Genomic DNA, 19,586 nt, shown 5'->3' on the forward strand with positions numbered 1-19,586 from the left:
TGCAGATCCAACTTAAGTGAAAGCAATGATTATTTTGTTGTAAAAACTAGATTATGATAGAGAGTAGTTGTTCTGAGCTCACTTGTCTAGAACACATAGGTGGGAGAATACATCATCACACAGCTTGGAACACCATCCAGCATAGCTAATTACAGCCAGTCCTCTAGCTTAGGTGCACTGTGCTGCATATCATTCTAATGAAAATTTTCTTTTTTTTCCCCCAACTGATTTCATGCTAGTGATCTGGTTGCAAAATGTTAATGGCAAACAGAAAGGACTCAAGAGATTCCTTTTTGTAGAGCCAAGGCAGTAAGAAATTCAGCCAAAAGAATAGGAGACAACTCAATGTTGCAATCAATAAATGTCAAAATTTCTTTTAAGCTACTGAAATACCTTTCATCTGTTTCATAGGTGGGGGCCACATTGGATACAGTGCTTGATTGGCTTTGTTTCAACCTGCCAGGGGATGAGCTGCCTAGAAAATATTCCTCTGGATGTCCTTCTGTAGAAGTGGAAGGTGCTGCAAAACTCCTTTTTGACATATCTTTTACAGAGCGTATCAGATACCACTCTTGTATGTTTGAAGCTAATATTTGTTGAAGTGTGTTTCTTTCCACATGTAGGTGCATCTGCGCAATTGCTGAATGCAGCTAGAGCAGATTATGTCCCATCCATTGCATCCCATGAGGCCCTCAAAAGAGATCAAGATCATGAAGACATTGTAAAGCATCAGAAATTGCAGGAAGGGGGTGTCGAGCAGCAAGACAAAGCACAGCAAAAAGATTGGATCCGGCATTACATGGCTACACTTGAAGAGGTGTATTCTTTTGGTTAATGTGGGTGTTGAAAATTTTACTCTTGTTTATGCTTGTTGGCCATGCTAAAAGAATTCTTCTTGTTTACTACAACACGGGTGCTTCAAATTGAACTATCTTTTATGCACCATCAAAAGCATGTAACAAATGTAACCTTATTATACTATGTCTTCTTGTCCACAGCCGATTTTCCTGTATCCTCATTAACTTCATTAAGATTTTTTCTTAAGTTGTGTTCAAGTAATGAATAACTGCTTAGTGCCTATAGTACGATTCCTGCAAAATGTTCAACTGCTAAATGGAAAGCTGGGAGTAGCAGTTCGTGTTTGGCTAAATTACCTGCTACATTGAATAGTCTCTAGAATATGCTTCCTTTTTGTGACTCCATCTTGATTATAATTTTAAATATAATAGTTAGATGGTGTTAATCAGCTAACATCTCTATTGCTGTTTGATTATTGATAGCCTGCTTCTCTGTGATTTTCTCTGACAGGAGGAAAGTGAGAGTGGAAGCCATTCAAGCAGTGATGAAAATTTAGACTGGGAGGTAATATAGTCTGAGTTTTAGGTCTGCTGACTGCTTTCTCCTAGCTCTCCTAAAGTGCTGGTTCAGGTCAGTTGTATAGCAGTTTATTACTTCAGTTGGGGGGCTGTGTATTAACACGTGTTACATTCTTGTAATCCACAGATTCGTAAGGACAAAAAGAAAAATCATAAATCATCCCATGCTGTAAGTTTGGAGTGAAAAATCATTTGTTTATACAAGTACTACCGTCTACATCCATGCTTTATGCTTGGACTCTGAGACATTGTTAGTTTCTTTAAAAGCTACTTGCTTTTCATATAAATGGAAATAAGCACATGATTTTGTAGGTTTTGAATGCTGCAGCTCGTGCTGAATCACTTGCAGCAGAGTTTCATGCTGCAAAATTGGCTGCAGCCGAGGCAAAACAAAACGGGGACAGAGAGAAACATGTTTCATTTGGGAAAATCATTCGAGAACTCAAACAGGAAATGACATCTTTGGGTATGGACCAACATAGTTTTACCCTTTATATTCCAATACACATCTTATTCCAATACACATATTTCATTTTGAACTTTTATTCTTTGACAGGTTTGACTGAAGAAATCCTTGGGACAAGCTCACGTCCTTGCAAGTCATCTGAAGCTTTAAGTACAACTGAAGCTAGTGGCATTGGTAGGACTGTCACTGGTGCCAAGGATGTGGAGTACTTGGCCCCTGTCGCACACAATAGTTGCAACTTAAGTAGCAACATTGGAAGCATTGATAGAAAAATGGAAGAAGAAAACAAGCTTGATGAAGAAGGGGATATTGTGGACCTATTTGATGAGGATTCTGCCCAGGTACATGATTTGCCCATGAGCGTTTTGGATCTGCAGAAGAAAGAGAAGGCTGCTACTTGGGCCATGAAAGACATGATTTCAGAAAAGAAGCACTTGCCATTGAAAAAGAAAGCAACGAAAATTTCCAGCAAGGTGACTGTATCTATAACCGTACTCATTGGTTGGTGTGTCCACATATGGACCTGAAGGTATTATGTGTTTTAAGTTTTATTTCATTTCAATTGTTTTTGTGGAGGACCATCAGGTATTAAATTTTTGATATTCTTGCATCTGCTTTGTGTCAAGAGTAAATGCACAAGGATTACATGTCAATACTTTCAAACTTTAAAAAAGATTTTCATGCATTATGTTCTAATCTTGCACTTCTAACATGCCAGGAGGAAACACAAAGGCAACCAAAGGCTGTACTTCAGCAACAATGCCAGAAGAATGGTTGGGAGGTACCTAAATACGCTAGAGTTTCTGAGATCCCTGGTGTGTATGTGTACAATGTGAGCATATTACAACCTGCATCTGGTCGTGGTAAAACCAAAAATGTTGGTGGATTGATTACTTACTGCCTTCCAGCAATGTACTCTGGCTACAAATCTGTTGAGGTAAAGTTTCTTGTGAGCGACCTAAACATGATGACATCTATCGTGCAGAATTTTGAATGAAATTGGCTCAGGTTGAAGGGTTTCACTTTTCAGGAGGCACAAAATGCAGTTGCAACCTGGGCTTTGTTCCAATTGTTTCCACAGCTTCCATTGTATCACATTTTATCAGAACCTTACCGAGGAATGATGCTCGACTGGCACATGCAAGGTTGGAAATATGCATATTATGGATCCTATATTCTGCAGCTTGTCAATCAGTTCATCAGATTATTTACGTTTTTGCACCTCCCATTCTAGGTGCCAATGAGAAAACAGATGCAGATGTGGAAAGAGCTCACAGAACTGCTTTTGTTGAGTCACTTATACAGACTCTAGAAGAGCATACTGAAAGTAAAACCAACATGATGCCTTCAGCTGTGTATTTTGGAGATAAAGGAAACTCTTCAGATACATGTTCAGTCAACTCAGAAGCTCTTACATCACGGGCTGTGGAAAGCGGTAAGTGGAATCTTAGAAAGAGGAAACAACGAAGGGTGCATCTTTATGTTCTGTTACCATTAGTTGCTTTGCTCCCTATATAAGTCTCATTTCATCTTTGAGTTCAGGTGCAAGACCAAGTTCACAAGCTAGTGATGAGTGTGCAAACCTTCTGAGAAAGTTTGAAGAGAAAACAAAGAGGAAAAGCTACAAGGTAATTTGCCCAGGGACTAAGCAGCTTTGCCATGACTGTGACTTCATTTCTTATGGTTCTTGTTAGGTTACTACCATGCTTGTGATGACTGTCTGTGCCTTTGAAACTACTTTTTGTTTGCAAGAAAATGAAATTATGGTGCTAAACAGCTCAATCAAAGAAGAAGTAAAATCCAATACTAGCCTTGATGATGTCCTATCAAACAATAACCAAAGTCTTTGAAGGAAATACTCACAAGGACAAATAACTTAAGTCTTTGATCGAAATAATCGCAAGAAGAAAGTCTAATACAAGGGCTGTACCAATAACCAATCTGGTGGCCTATAAGACTTATGTGACTGTAGGTGCAGAAGGTGACAAAATAGCACATATCAAGAAAAGCATATCTGCTTTGGAGGGAAAGAAAAATCATTGGATCACCATCCTGAAGAAGGCACATGATGCTTCCTGTCATAGAATAACTCAAAGGAATCTATGATCTAGTTCCATAAGTACAACACCTACACTTGAATATGACTCTGCCCTAAATGCAAGGACTGTGAGTTGGAAAAGCTCACCCTCTTGTACTTTGGTCCAAAGAACCAGCAGAGCTCCCCATGAAGCACCAACACTAGGTATTCAAACTTCAAAAGTACCCTCTAAATTCAGCCGAGCACAATCTAACAAAGCCAATAAGTCACAGCCCACTATGAAAATGGACATGTGGATATGAAGATCTCCATCCATGTCAGTAGCGAAGAAGTATAAGCCAACTATGAAAATGGACATGTGGATATGAAGATCTCCATCCATGTCAATAGCGAAGAAGTATAAGCCAAGTAGATAGGGTTCAACCAGCTGAAAGTGCACTATTTGCCTCCATATGAGGATGAGGTAGCCATACGCTTCCCCTGGCACTTCATAAATGAAGAGGTCTGTGGATAAAAATCTCAATACAAACCTAGCCAAAGAAGGCTAAGGTCCCAAACTATACAATGCTGAATTTGTGGCACCTAATAAAGAGTTGGTTAGGATACACAATGTGAAGAGGCTCTTTGATGGCACAGGCACATGCATGGAGCTACATCCCATGGCACTTCTTTTCACTCTTTTGTCATGGACTCATCTCTTGATGGTGCTTCATGCACAATGGATCGAGATGGTCTAGTGCCATGACCATGCCTTGTTTTGCGCTCATGCCCATAGTGAAGAGAATGCATTCTTCTTGATCCTGTTAGGATGGATCAAGCGAATCAATGCATTGCCTCTTGATTGGCAAGAGTGATCGGTTACTCGTGGCTCGGCAGTGATATGACAGGATTCCAGTAGCATGTGTGAGACGTGGAGAGATAGAGGAGACCCAAAGACACCGTGTATGGGATTGTTCTAGAGCCCAAGAGGTGTGTAGGAGAGCCCTTAGGATAGTCTTTCATCACGCAAGTAGGACTGTAGTAGTGACCTGGAGGCAGTAGCTTGGATCACTGACAGAGGCCCAACACATGGATGTGAGAATATTAGGCAGTCCTTTCTAATTGTCGATTAGCAGTTAAAGTAGGATTCTCGCACCAGATTACTCGCAGACACAGTGGACTCACAGATGGGAGTTTATTGCTACTATCATTGTTTGGTTCATTTGGATTGTGGGAGAAGATCTGCAGGGCAGCAGTGGCTGGTGCTGGATGAGCAGGCAGGGTGTCAGCGGCTGGTGGCAGAGTAGGCAGGGGGGACAGCTGGTGGCTGGTTTTCAAGGGAACAGGCAGGGGCAGGGCAGCATAGGACTGACATCAGGCACAGATTGTCAGCAGCTTGTCCATTAGGGTATTTCAAGCTGATATTAAGATCACAATTTGAGAGTTGGGGTATAGACTATTTATGGACTATCATAAACACAATTACTAGGCTTTTGAGAGAAACTAGCTTTCGAAATCCATTGCCTTTTGTGTTTTGACTTCAGTCTTTTGTCTCAGAGTATTGCCTTCTCAGCTGTCTTTTGTTTGTCTTTGAGCCTGCTACCTCACGATCTTCACTTGCATTTTTTTTGACTATCATGATCTTCTTCTATGCCTTGCATGCCTACTGTCTTTTCTTCTTCTTTGGCTTGGTTTCACCTTGCCACCATGCCTGTCTTGGGACACCAAGGGGTGCTTTGTCAGAGGAGGAGGTTTCCCACCTGTGTCAGTCTCTTGCAAGTGTGACCTGCTACCCTCCTCCCATTGTTGTGATTAAGATTCACACTGAATGGGCCTATGCTCTGATACCATGGAAGAAAACATAAAACAGCACTCTCTTGCTGAAACTCAATGGAAACATTGAGCAATTGAAAGAACAATTACTCTTGAGGCGGATGAGCATTCAATGATGTCCTAAAAATAGGCCAAACACAATACACCACTGTAGGCGCACTAGCAGGTGCCAAACATAGAGCACCCAAAGACTGAAGTGGGTATGACCAAAATGGAGCTGGACAGAGTATCTCGACCACAATGACAAAGACTTACTAGACAACAAGCGAAAATGGGTAGTGCAGGTAGAGAAATTGAAAGATGCCAGCCTGGTGATTAGGTAACTGAACTGCAAAAGTTGGCTGAAGGTATGTTGAAGGACAACCATAGATGCCGATGGGGGCAAGTGTAAGGAAATTCCTGGTTGTCCATATATCAGCACAAGGTCAATCTTTTGGTTCAGTTTGAGGTATTGTGGTTTGAGTTATCTTATCACCTCTTCGCTATACATTTTGCACAGTTTTGAGAACTTGTACCTTCAGAAATTGTCTTCAATGTTTTGCCCTCTCTTCCATATTCCTTGTGTCATTTTTGAGTGCACGAGCCAGCTATTGGGAGCAACAACCAATGTTGTACACATAGTTGTGACATCGGTAATATGGCAGATCTTCAGTGCCATAAAGTAGTAGTTTTTTCAAATTTTGCCAATCACTGAAACGAAGCACAAATTTTTGTGAGAACAGTTGCATTCGCACTGCAAATTATATCAAACTGCTGAAAATTGAAATAGCTGTGATTTACGTTAAATCAGAGTTCCCTTAAATCAGTTCCATATGCCCAATCTGGTTTCCAATCTGTTTTTCTCTACACTTATGCATATGAATCAGGAGGAACGGAAATGTAAGCTATGATTGACTGCCCTTGTCTGATCCCTTTTTGCCCCATTTTTGTGCCAACTTGTGAAAACCATGTGCTAATCCTGTGATTTCAATATATTTGTCTTTGTCATCTGTAAATGCTCATCTAAGGCAATGTGGTTGCTATGAGATGGTGTTACTCATTTGTTACTTGAAGAGGGGACTTGTGTTTCATGTTCATGTCCTGATTTTAAAAAATCATGCATTTTATGTGTAGCTCAGGTAACAGGAAATGCAGGGGTTGTTTGAAGTTGAATTTACAACCTAGCTCTATGAGCTTACTTGCTGATTTGGTGCTTGAATACATATTGCACAGGCAAAGGTTGAATCACGGGCTGCTCTGCCAATATCAGGAGTTAAAAGTTGGCTTCTTGAACAGATACGTGACAATACAGTTGTTGTGATTAGTGGGGAGACAGGTTCTGGGAAGACTACCCAGGTAGTTACATCTAAATTTTGTTTGATAGCCGAACCTTACTTTTAGCAAGAGAAATGTCAGTGCATTGTGGGTAACTAGTATAACGAGATTGCAGAACATATATAACTAGGCGACAAAACCTGTGATAAAGCATGCACATGATTTATCCAAGGGAAGGGGAATTTGCTCGACATTCAGAACTAGAGGAGTGGGTCTAGTGTAGCCCTTCTCACAACCTCCATGCTGAAAGTGGCGTTCTCTGTTTGTAGGTACCTCAATATATTTTAGAGGAGATGATTAGTTGCAGCAAGGGTGGCTTTTGCAACATTGTTTGCACTCAACCAAGGCGATTAGCTGTATGTATTGTTAAGAGCAATGTGTTGTGCAGAGTCTTTGTTCAGATGCATTTGACAAGAGATTGTTTATGATGGATGCCCAGGCTATCTCTATTGCACAAAGAGTTGCAGTTGAACAAGATGATGGGCCTCCTGGAAGCAAGGGATCCTTAGTTGGATATCAAGTTCGCCTTGATAGTGCTTTGTAACTGATATCTTTTCCTCTCAATGATGTTGCAAGAATTTTTGTTCTGTTTATAGATTAAGTGCGTTATTTATGGAAATGCATATGTGGATGATAATTAACTTTTTGGTGGATGCATGTGTGTCTTGTAGGCATCATGGAACAAAGCTTCTTTTTTGTACCACAGGCATCCTGCTTCGAAGGCTTGCTGTAAGCTTTGTATGCCTGCAAATGTGTTTGTGTCTAGTAAATTAGGGAGGGAGATGATGGCCACTAATTGAAGTTACATGAATGATATGAAATACTGCTCTTTCCTGTTTTAGTTTGATCAATGACATAGTTGCTCAATTTTGTAATGGGTTGTTATTACTTTTGTTAGCATTGCCATAAGCCAATGCTAATGGTGAGGGGTTAGAATAGTGAGGCTTTGAAATAGAGGCTACGAGCTCCTTCTTTAACATACAGATCCTCTAGTATTAAAGGCATTAGGTTACCCATCCCTGAGTTTAGGGAGCTCCTTGATGTGGAGTTTGCTGATGATACGACAGTTTATCTAGATGGGTATGAGAGTAACTTTGTGGGCTTTGTAGGGGCATGGAGATATTTCGCAGAGCAACAGGTGCCCTAGTTAATTGCCACAAATCCTATGGACTTTGGGTGTGTGACACTAGTCAGCTAGAATGGTGATCACACAAGGACTTGATCATGCTCATCTTGATGATGCAGTTTAGCTCCTCTCGGCTGAGTTCTAGGTGAGGGCAATCCAAGTTGTACTGTAGTGGTGGTAGGTGATCTATGTGCAATCCATGTAATTATAACCATGCCTCCATCCGAGTGTACTAGCACCACTCAGTATCTCCCTGTAATGCTAGCTATCTAGACAACTCTAGTGCAAGCCGGGAGTATCTCTATCTCAGCAAGGTCCAAAGCCTATATACAAAAGTCAATTGCCTGAAAGAGGGCCTCTAACACTATGGGTGGTGCTCCAATCTCTGCTTTGATGATCTCATGTGGTACCAAGGTTTACTTTGATGATCTCATGTGGTACTTGGGGTCTCTCCATCTACTCCTACCCCTCATATATCTCCTCTCCCATGGGTAGTGGCTGATCCTATGTGGCTCTCCTTGTGCAGTAGAGGCATGATCCCCATATGGGGGTTCCATACAGAAGTGTTGGTGTGATCAATGTGTCGAATAGCTAGAGCTTTGTCCGAGACTCTTGGAACTGTATGTGTGCGCCCTAGCTCTCCATTGACCCTAGAGTTGCATAGCTTGTGTTAATCTATCCTCTGTTGCTCTCCTCAAAGTGAATCTTGGTCTTGAAAAGGTAATCCCCAAGTGGATATATCTCTGGACCACTTCCACTATCTCCTCTCCGTATGTGAAATGGGGTATTGATTGCTGAATCCATTGGGAGAAAGTGTTGAACATCATAACCTTGATTTTCCCAAGGTTCATTGTAAGATCCCTAACTTGGCAGAAGGCTTGCAGTGCATCTCGGTGGCGTTGCAATGCCTCCGGTGTGGTGGAGATGAGGACTACGTCATCGGCATATAGTAGTATGGGGGGACACTCTAAAGGACTGTATGTTAGGGATAAGGGCCTTAGGAGGTAGTCCATTGTGCTCGCTCTTGGTCTATAGATAGATCCTTTAGAGGGGGCTCCTCCTGTATGTTTGGATGCATGCTTATGTGGAAAGCATGGGAGAGCGTTTGATCCAAGCCATCTATTCAAGCTGTTAAGGATGGCTAATCTGTGTGCGCCTCCCAAGGCCAGGAGGTGGTCACCATAATTTGTGCATGTAGTTGTGTTTCATGATATCCGGCTGAGCCCCATCTCCTTTGGTGCTATCTCTTTGTGCCTGTGGTCCTCACTCTTGAAGAAGGGGACCTATCTCTATGCTGTGCATGCATTGAAGTTCCTTGCCAATAGGACATCTCCAATACTGGATTAATGCATAACATCCTCATACAATGGTAAATATGGTGAGAGGGAGAGGGGGAGAGAATATGTTACCAGAAAGGGGGATACATACATACATACATACATACATACGTGCATATATATATATATATATATATATATATATATATATATTATGGGTATGTACATGTGTGTTATGGGAGAGGAAGCCTAAACAACACCTACAACTTACCCCAAAAGTAACATCAAATGGTCACAAACAGGCACTTTAAAACAGTTAGGCAGTTTCCATCAGATGCCATCTGACCTGAATGGAAGTGTCATATTAGAAAGGACAGATCGGCCAAGTTGATCCATCCCTCAGACGTGGACAACTAGGATTGAGGGTGAGGAGTGTAACCGCGGGCCAGCAAAACACATATCCACTGGTGGAGAAGATGGTGAACAGCGACCAGAAGCTAAGAGGAGGGTTAGCAAAACACAGCTGTTAGGTGAGTGTCTGAGAGGGGTTTAATTTAAAAGCAAGGTTGCAGCTGAAAACACAGGTCAGGAGGCTGTTGCCAACAGGCTGATGATGTTGCCAGCACTAAGAGTGATGTTAGCAGCAGCAAATCAGGTTGCCAACTGAAGATGATGTCATGGAGGCAGGCAAGCAGTGTTGGAGGCTGAAATCATGGTTCAAGCTGCAATAGACCGGCAATGATAATGTATGTAGCAGCCAAAGCAGTTATCAAAATTTTTGGATTGCACAATATTATTTTAGGCACTGTTATTTGCAGTATGCTATTAATTTGCTTGCATTATTCATTTGTAATATCAATCCGAGAGCCGGGCTTGCTTCTGTGCAAATTGTAAAATACCTTGGAGTAGATAGGAAAACCCGTAGCCATGTGAGGTTGTGGGTACAAACCTTTTATTCAATTTCAGTAGGAGTGGTCCAATTAACATAGGATATGCATGTATTGAAAGGGACCAGTCAAGAGGCCAAAAGTGGTGGAGTGCATTGAGGGAGCCATGCTTGGATTGTGAGGCCATTGTTAAGCCTTTGAAAGCAGACTACAACATAGGAGGATGAGAAGGTGAGTCTTTTGTCTGTTCGCTTTCTTGCTTGCTTGGGATAGTGAATGGAGAGTACATGGCTTGGAGAATGGAATACAAGTAGGCTATGCGAAAGGCAGTTGAGTCCAAGAGCATTGAAGCTCTTGAAACAATAGTAGTTTGTCCAAGTCCCGCATGTTGTGTGTAGCTCAACACCCATCTAGACTATGAGTGTCCATCCAACAATCTAGCAGTGACATGGTTTGTTTCCCTTAGATAAACTCCCTTGCATTTACCCTTTGCAATCCATGGTAATGGCTATGTCATCCATATCCATTGTATTAATAACACTAAAATGCATTCGTACTAAAAAAAGGAGTGCTTTGGTTTAATTTTAAGATGTAATCATAGAGTAAACTCAAACTTGGAATAAATGTAATCTGGCAAAGTAACTCAAGTTTCTAATGACAAGTCTAATCTAGGCAAGTAGAGCTAAAATATTCTTGTTGATGCTTTGAAATAACAAAAATTCAAGGAGTCAGTAAGCCTTTACAAGGTGTAATCCATTTCTTTGCTAGCAATGTATAATGAGTTTGTAATGACTAGTACGTTTTTACTATTAAATCCTGGAAAATGTTGAGAATCTCTAGAAAAGTACAAATACTGTTCAGAAAATAGGGGAGAGGTGGCAATGACCCTCATGCATGGTGATGCATGATAAAAATGCAGAATGAGTATGAAAGTAAGAATAAGTGTTCCTAAGGTTGGTTAGTCTTGGAGTCTCTCATATGAGCATATTTCCACATCACATTATACGTCAAGCATGTGCACTGCTGTTGCCCCTATCAGCCACTTTCTCAGTGTTTGTTTCAAGTAACACTTTGCCACTTCAAATGTATCTAGAAAGAATAGTTACCTAGTTACACCTTTTGATGATGCTTGCATAATCTTTAGACTATCTTTTATTGTGTTAAGCATGTGCACATGCTTGACGTATAATCTTTAGTCTTGGAGTCTCTCATATGAGCATATTTCCACATCACATTATACGTCAAGCATGTGCACTGCTGTTGCCCCTATCAGCCACTTTCTCAGTGTTTGTTTCAAGTAACACTTTGCCACTTCAAATGTATCTAGAAAGAATAGTTACCTAGTTACACCTTTTGATGATGCTTGCATAATCTTTAGACTATCTTTTATTGTGTTAACAGTCTATAGTGCTGCTCTCAAAATATCAGTGTTTTGATTATTTTGACAAGTTTGTTGATGTTCTTTTAGGGTGATAGAGATCTCAATGGTGTCTCACATTTGATTGTTGATGAAGTACATGAACGTTCGATGCTAGTAAGTATATATTTGAAGATAGCTTGTTTGCTTGAAAAGGAAATATACTCCCAAAATTAAGCAAAACATCTTGTTTGATTTTAAAGGTTTAATTCTGTTTTTGTTTGTGTGTGCACATATGTGTGTCTGAATCTCTCTCTTAAATTGTGTCTTTCCTTATGGAGATGCTTGATTGGGGTCTCAATATTTGATACTATTCTTGCTTGAAGAAGAATTGCAACTTCTATTTCTGCACATTGTGCTACTGCAAAGGAAACAATTCCAGATATTTTATGGTTTTGCCCTTATTCTCGTAATGTGATAGAAAGGATTTTGGGTTGTTTTAAGGGTGGGTTCCTGCTCTTTTGAGGGCATACACTCAATTTTTTACTTGGATGAGATTTTGGAGACTTTGAACAGTTTGGAAATTTTGTAATCATATGATCTTTGACGACATTATCATTGAGACCCAGGCGCATGGGTACTTTTTCATCCCAACTCTGTTTTTTTCAGCCCAGTTGGCCCAGCATCTGTTGCCATTGCCACACTGTCGCTCTCCTCACCATCGACCTCCATTGCATCCTGGGCTGCGCACGATCATCACTGGAGATAAACATGGAGTTTGTGGCTTTGTTGTTCACCCTTGATCGCAAGAAGCCATCTCACTCATGAGAACATTCCGTCATCTTTGACACCCTCGTATCTTTCTTTTGCTCCATTGCATGGTTTAGTGAGGATTGTAAGGATAGAATTATCTCCCAAATACTCTTCGCTCATAAAACCACTCAAATTTCTTGTTCAAAACTTTCCAACAATTTCAAATTGCACCTTTTTTACACTCGTCTTACTATCAGGCTCAAATTATCTCCCGAATACTCTTTGCTCCATAAAACCACTCAGTTTCTTGTTCAAAATTCTCCAACATTATCATGCTGCACCTTTTTTACACTTATCTTACTATCAGTCTCAATGAATGCATAGCAGTCAAGTAAGTTTTTATTTTTCTCAATATAGAAGATAAATCCTTAGCTTATGAAAATACCTATCAGTCAATAATAAAGGATAGATTGATCATTGAACCTTGAAAGGTGAGGCTTCAAGACCCATGCATACCTGTAAGCACAAGATAAGAAACAGCTGAAGAGCAGTAGGTACCTTTTGCTTGAGAAACAACGCTCCAGATTGCCTGCCCTCAAGACAAGCTCTACTTACTCTTGAACTCTTCTCGAGCGTGGGTAAGCCTCACATCATACCACATCCAATAGTCTTCTTGAAATAAGAAAATAAAAGTTGTTTATGGAAGAGGTCTCCATCAATTGCAATAAGATAAAAAGATGAGTCTTTTTAGACCACACTTTGAGATAAGATCTGTTGTTTTACAAGTCTTTACCGACAATAAGATAAAACAGGTCTATATTGGTTGTAAGGATATAGAAAAATGAGTTTTGTAGACCACATTCCCAGATAAAGTCTCCTATTTTCCAAGTCTTTACCAAAAAGTTCTTTGATGGATCGGATTTGTAATTTCAGGAAACTAAGAGGAATTGACAAGTCATTGGTGTATGTGTACATATGTGTGTGGACTGTAGATGTGTCTAGGTGCACATGAGTATAGTGGTTGGTTTGCGCTCCAGATAGATGCTATATTAGTTGATTAAAAGGAGTAATCTATTAGCCTCTCCAACAACATAGTATGCTGGAGAATTAGAGTATTTGCTTGTTTTTGTGACTAAATATTATAATTATTTTTCAGAGAAAAGAAGATTCTATTAATGACACCTTCAGGAAAATTCCCCTTGAGGTGAAAAGCAATGTGGAATGAAGGCGCTGTAAAGAGCAATTGAGTACACTGTAAATACAATAGTTGTGTGGATAACCAATCTGGTGGTGTGTAGTGCCAGGCCATATGAGGGGCTAGGTTAAAGAAGGTGCCAGATTCCCACCGTGACTAAATATCTCTGTTCAACCCAAGTCCCTTAGGGCTAAGCTCAGTTGTCATCAACAATGGAGTGAGGAGAAATTGTTTCTCACTCTTGTAGATCATGATAAAGATTTACAAATGCACACATGCTCCCATGCATATATTTATCATGCATCAAACCAACTAGTTCTTGAAAAATTGAAAATAGGAGATAAATTAAAAAAAAAGGAAAAAGTAGATTCAAGTACAAAGAGGGAAAGTGGAGTAGCACAAGACCAGGGTCCACACACACAAGGTGGGATAACTATGTGAGAGTGTGCAAGAGAACATGAACACGGAGAGAGAAGGAAAGAGAGAGACTGATGTAAACACAGAAAATAGAAGGAAAGAGATGCACTGATCTAAAATAGAATGCTGAATGCAATGTGGACTGATCAGTCCTTGCACGCAGCCCAAAACACCACTGAGGGCACTGGATCAGGTTGATGAAGGAGAATGCACCAGATGATGGAGAGATTACTGAGCCAGCAAAAGTGCTTAATGAGAATGACCAGCCAAGTTGGGGGGGGGAGGCAGGGGCTGCTTACTATTTAAGGAGCTCCAAATTTGGCCGATTGCTGCTAAAATATGCCACAAAACTGGCCAACCAGCATTCAATGCTGGTTATCTGCACAAAATGCTGACTGGACAGCTGCAATTAATGCTTCTGCCAGCTGAAACCTGCTGTTTGCAGTGTGAACACACTCCTCAAAGTCTAAAACTGAAATGCACTCTAATACAAGGGCTGGAAACAGTTAGAGCTCTTCCATCTCCAATAGACTTTGATGGAGCTCACAACCAATAGAACATGAATTAAAACAAGCTAACAAACTAGAGGGATACTCGGAAACTTGATGATAAGTGTTGGGAGATTTCCACGCCATAGATACTCTAGATTGGCACTAACCTCATCTAGACAACTACTAGCAGGAGGCGAGAAGAATTGTTGGTTTTCACAGATGACTATTTGGATGAGCCTACATGGTTTGGATATTGACTGTCTTCCACCTTTGGATTATAGCCTTGACTGCCCTACACTTTCTCTCAGCCGATCAGAGTTGAACCAGATGATCAGAGCTGATATCTCGAGGATTGAGACAACAAGGACATGGATCCATCCACCACTCCCTCTAGGATCGAGGATGGAGTTCTACAGGAGTCATTTCTTGTCTCTGTGATGATGGTTTCACTATTCGGCTAGCATATATGGACACCCATCTCTCCCATAGCGTACGGGTTGCTATCGGACAGATTCACACCTCCTCACATAGGCTTCAGATGGAGACAGGCAAATGGACAAATACCCTAGCAGAGGATAGGACTTGCCAGCTTTGCGGTCGAGAGCCTGAGATAGAGGAGCACTACATATGCAGATGCACAGTATACTATGACATACAAGGACGGTACCAATGCCTCTTCCGTGATGGATTTGGACCCCTTCGTTGTGTCATGGAGTACGAAGACCAGAGATGCCTAGGTCTCTTCCTCTTGGAGCTCGAGAGGCGTCGAACTGCACTATTGCGAGACAGGAGGTCAGCTCACCGAGAGGGACACACATAGAGAGCAGTGACAGACTTCTACAGAGCCGACCCTATTGACACTACCAGCCTAGCAAAGACAGAGCCACCCCGCCAGACACCTTACAGGCCACACCGTGGAGTCACATTGGATAGAGCCATTTCCCTTCGTCGATCACGACGACCCCGTCTACCAGGGCCACATCCGAGGAGGCCACACCACAATCGGATTAGAGCCATTATCATGAGACACCGCAGACTCACCACTAGGCATATCAGTGAAGCAACTAGGGACTGCATCATAGCTTAGATCATGTGCAGTTCTTGAGATCAGCTACAACCCATAGTCCCCACCACACTTTTGTACATGGTTCTATCAGATCTGGTTCTTCTTTCCTTTCCTTTTCTTTTCTATCGATGGAACAACACTACACATGGTTCAACCCTAGTATAGTCTCATCGTAAAGTTATTTTTAGTATCGTTTCATAGGCCACCCACTTATTTGTAATGTTATCTTTTCCTTACTGATGGGATGACATTAGACATGGATGTACTCTGGATTTTGTCTCATAGGCCACATTGGCCTTATGTAGACGTTAATATATCTTTCTTTCTAAGACCTTTGACCGAAAATTGTCAAGAATGGGAACAACCAACTTTAGCAAAAATTGTTGGTGCAAAAAGTACTACTTTTTAGAACTTCATCAACATTTTTAGGATTAGCAATTCAAGCAAATTGAGGCTCCTAAATATTCGGGATCTCCCAAAAATCTAGAGACTGCCCTAACCGAGTAACATATGAAAGCTCTTTTCGTGTGTATTACTAAAACAATGTGAGAATCTCAATCTGAGATTTTAGTGTAAAGATGTGTTTTTGAACTTTCAATCCATATATGTTCATTACACAAACTTTTCAGGATCAATACCATCTTGCGGCTTGGAACTATCTCTTTTGGAGGTAGAATAGAGCGTGCATTATCTTTGTTCTAACCCATTGTGTGGGTCCACCGTAAGTTGTGACCACTCAAGAGTGCCCAACTTTAACGTGCTATTTTAGATATCTTTCAATCTAAAAGAAAAACAAATTGAAGTGGTTGAGGAGTGAAGCTTTTCTCAAGACTTGAGATTTTGATACTTTCTTCCACCACCATACATGGTTTGGTACTAAAAACCTGGTGATTGGTTATTCACTTAGGCCTTGTAATAGGCATTCTCTTTGCTGTATAATTTTTATTTTGCGAGTCCCTTATGTTGAGCTAAAACTGTGTTACATACTGATTAGCTCTTTAAGATAGCCTCAAAACATGTAAATTACCAAAAGTGCCATTAAATAGGGAGTGGCCCTAGAGAGTTTCCGTTTCCCACTAAACCCTAATTTGGGAGGATCCTTCTACATCTATAAATAGATAGGCTGCCCGCCATTGTGCCCTATTCTCTTGTGCAAGTTTCTCACTCCTACGTGTAGATTTCAGCCATCAGCCTTCACTTAGTGTCTGTCCAGCCTTCACGATTGCTGCCACATCATCATTGGCCTATCCATTGCTGCTTGGCAACTACTGCTGCTGCTGGCAATTGCATCAATTGCCCCAGACAGCTTGCGTTTGCAGTTCCACCTAGCTGCCCTACTGATTTGCTGCTGCGTGGACATCGAATTGCTGCCGTTTTTGATAGTGTAGGCCCATGATGCATCTGACAACATCCTCCACTTGTCATCCTGTTGTTTATAGCTCTCGCAAACAGTTTTCAGCTTTTGATTGGTGGTATAGTGTTGCGTTTACGAGTTTGTAGCCTTTAGACTACTGCGTTTTGGTGATCAGCCTGTTGCCATTCATTATTCAGCACTCCTATAATTTTGACTAGTAGTTACAACACTCAGGATTTGTCTCTGAACCGTTTTGCCCTTGAGCATTTTGTACACTCTTGCATTCATTGATTGCATTGATTAATTCACTTCAGAGTTCTCTTCTCTCTTTGTTTATGTTTGCATTTTTACAGTTTGAATTTGAGTTTTGAGTTTTGTGTTTAGGGTTTGCATTTATTCCATTACTATTTGAGTTATTGTGTTCTCTTGACCTGTTTGTGCAGGTTTTTCACTCTATTGTGTAGATTTCAGCCATCAACCATCTACCATCTGTTGTCCAACCATCATCGATTGCAGCCCATCACTATCCAACCCTTGCTTGTTCTCAGCCATCGCCCTGCTGTTTGGAGGTCTCCATTTGCTGGACCATCATAGCACTTGATCAGCTTGCATTTTTAGCATTTGGTGCCAAGTGACAGGCTACTGCCATCTCTCCCCCTAGGGGATTGTCGCAGTACTTGCGTTTTTGTTACCCTGTAGGCCGTCTACATCAGCAAACACCTCTCTTATTGTTGCTCGACAATTCTTTGCCTTGGGTCATTAGTTTTTAGCCTTCGTGGTACACTTTTGCGTTTACCTAATTTCAATCTTTGAGTGCTGTGTACTTGGGATCCATCTTTGGTGGATATCACTCTTGACACTATTGCTTTATCCTTGGGCACTCTGTACACTCTTCATTCATTTACAATATTCATTTCCTTCAGAGTTTTGTTCTTTCTCTCTCCTTTTGCTTGCGTTTGTTTTTGTATTTGAGTTTTGAGTTTTGCTTTGAGGATTTGAGTTTTGCACATATGTGTCTGCATTGTTGTGTTTCTCTATCATGGTTGTACACTACGTTTTCTTAGTGCAAACCCTAGTAGCTACTCCACAGTTTTCTCCACATGGTATAAGAGTTGAGGCTCTTGTAAAGTGTATCTTGCGGATATTGTGTGTGAAGATATACTAGGGTTTGCACTGAGGAAACACAACATGTACGACCAAGACTGAAATACAAAGACTCAGACCAAAGACAAGAAAAACTTAAACTCTAAACGCAAAACACAAAACTCAAAACTCAAATACAAAGATAAACACGGAGAGAAGAAACTCTAAAGTGAATGAATATCGTAAATGAATGTAAAAGTGTAGAGAATACCCAAGGGCAAAGCAATGCAGTGTTGAAGGGTGATGTCCACCGGAGACGGATCCCAAGTGCAGTAACCACCGGTTGGAGTGTTAGAGTGCAGGAAATACCAAACACTGATCACTAGAGTGTTAGGAAACTGAGGCGACAATAGGAGAGGTGTTTGTTGATGTTGACGGATAGCAAACATGGAGGTACTACAGTAGTGGCCCGGTGGGAGAGATGACAATAGCTTGTCTCTTGGCACAAGATTCTGAGAACGTAGGCTAATCAAGTGTTATGATGATGTAGTAGATGGAGACCTCTAAACAACAGGGCGATGGCTAAAAACGGGCCGTCTAGGGTTGGATAGTGATGGGCTGTAATCGGTGATGGCTCGATAGCAGATGGTAGATGGTGTCGAAGATGGAGACAGCAGCTATCAGCTCAAAACAGAGTGGACAGTAGAGAGAGTGTGAGAGTGCGGACATAGCTCAACACACGATCCCATTCAAATGTGTAAGTGAAAGTACAAAGTACAACTCTTAGACCTTAGGGGTATGTAAGTGCCTTAAGATGTGTTTACACCCGAAAGTGTGTAAAGTGCGGTAAGTGACCGAATTATGTAACAGAAACACACAAATAGAGAATAACGTGACTGGGGGGAAAGACATCTCTTACGGAGAGTAAAAAGTGCCCTAGTGTCCTACTATCGATCACTGACACTTCTTTGTGAGCGTAGGCATGAGTCAAACCCAACAAACCCTCCTGGAGTGAGGAGTGATCAATATACAAGGATCAGTCACCTAAGGAGGTCAAATTTAAAGTATTGCGAAATGCTTTAAATTTGTTGCAAGGAGAAAGAGCTTTGGTGAAGATATTGCCACGTTTTGGTAGAACAATAGACAAGGCTAATATCTCTTGCATGTAAGCTCTCTTTGACAAAGTGATAGTGGATCTCTATGTGTTTCATGAAACACTGGGTTCCATGCCACTGCCATTGCACTCTGACTGTTAGCAAACAAAGGAGTAGGCTCCGTGATAGATACATCAAGATCAACCAACAAAGGTCTCAGCCATACACATACCTCTAGCCACCTTTTTCCCAACTGCATGGAGAGCCTAATCACTTCTTCCACCACCCTTGGTGATAGCACTCAATCAAGCGATTGGGGGTAGGAGAAGGCGAACTCGAAAGGATTGCAGCGGCTTTCATATTACTCCTAGAAAGATAATTATCATGCCCAATTGATTGGTAAGTTTTCTTCACGTTGAGGGTTAGAGGCTTTGAGCATTGGCTGAGTTTTGGCACTAAGCTTTCTCTATGATAGCTCTG

At 41.2% G+C, this 19,586-nt stretch overlaps 1 protein-coding gene across 3 annotated transcripts in view; it reads left to right on the forward strand.

The window, feature by feature from the left end:
- LOC148036671 (RNA helicase family protein) overlaps positions 1-19,586 on the forward strand; it is a 248,838-nt gene that overhangs the window by 41,357 nt on the left and 187,895 nt on the right. For 2 of the 3 annotated variants that reach the window (XM_087678715.1, XM_087678717.1), the window contains 15 exons: positions 412-517; positions 624-817; positions 1,309-1,362; positions 1,504-1,545; positions 1,689-1,842; positions 1,933-2,315; positions 2,561-2,779; positions 2,873-2,987; positions 3,077-3,277; positions 3,385-3,470; positions 6,905-7,027; positions 7,276-7,362; positions 7,446-7,546; positions 7,678-7,735; positions 11,765-11,830. In XM_087678715.1, the coding sequence (XP_087534841.1) occupies positions 412-517; positions 624-817; positions 1,309-1,362; positions 1,504-1,545; positions 1,689-1,842; positions 1,933-2,315; positions 2,561-2,779; positions 2,873-2,987; positions 3,077-3,277; positions 3,385-3,470; positions 6,905-7,027; positions 7,276-7,362; positions 7,446-7,546; positions 7,678-7,735; positions 11,765-11,830 (1,989 nt within the window). Of the gene's footprint in view, positions 1-411; positions 518-623; positions 818-1,308; positions 1,363-1,503; positions 1,546-1,688; positions 1,843-1,932; positions 2,316-2,560; positions 2,780-2,872; positions 2,988-3,076; positions 3,278-3,384; positions 3,471-6,904; positions 7,028-7,275; positions 7,363-7,445; positions 7,547-7,677; positions 7,736-11,764; positions 11,831-19,586 lie in introns of those variants that run through there. The other variant, XM_087678718.1, reaches the window with a different exon arrangement.

This window comes from Lygodium microphyllum, chromosome 5 (assembly GCF_053477565.2).
Source record: "Lygodium microphyllum isolate KBCC chromosome 5, Lygodium_microphyllum_v1.1.10, whole genome shotgun sequence".
NCBI classification, from domain to species: domain Eukaryota; kingdom Viridiplantae; phylum Streptophyta; class Polypodiopsida; order Schizaeales; family Lygodiaceae; genus Lygodium; species Lygodium microphyllum.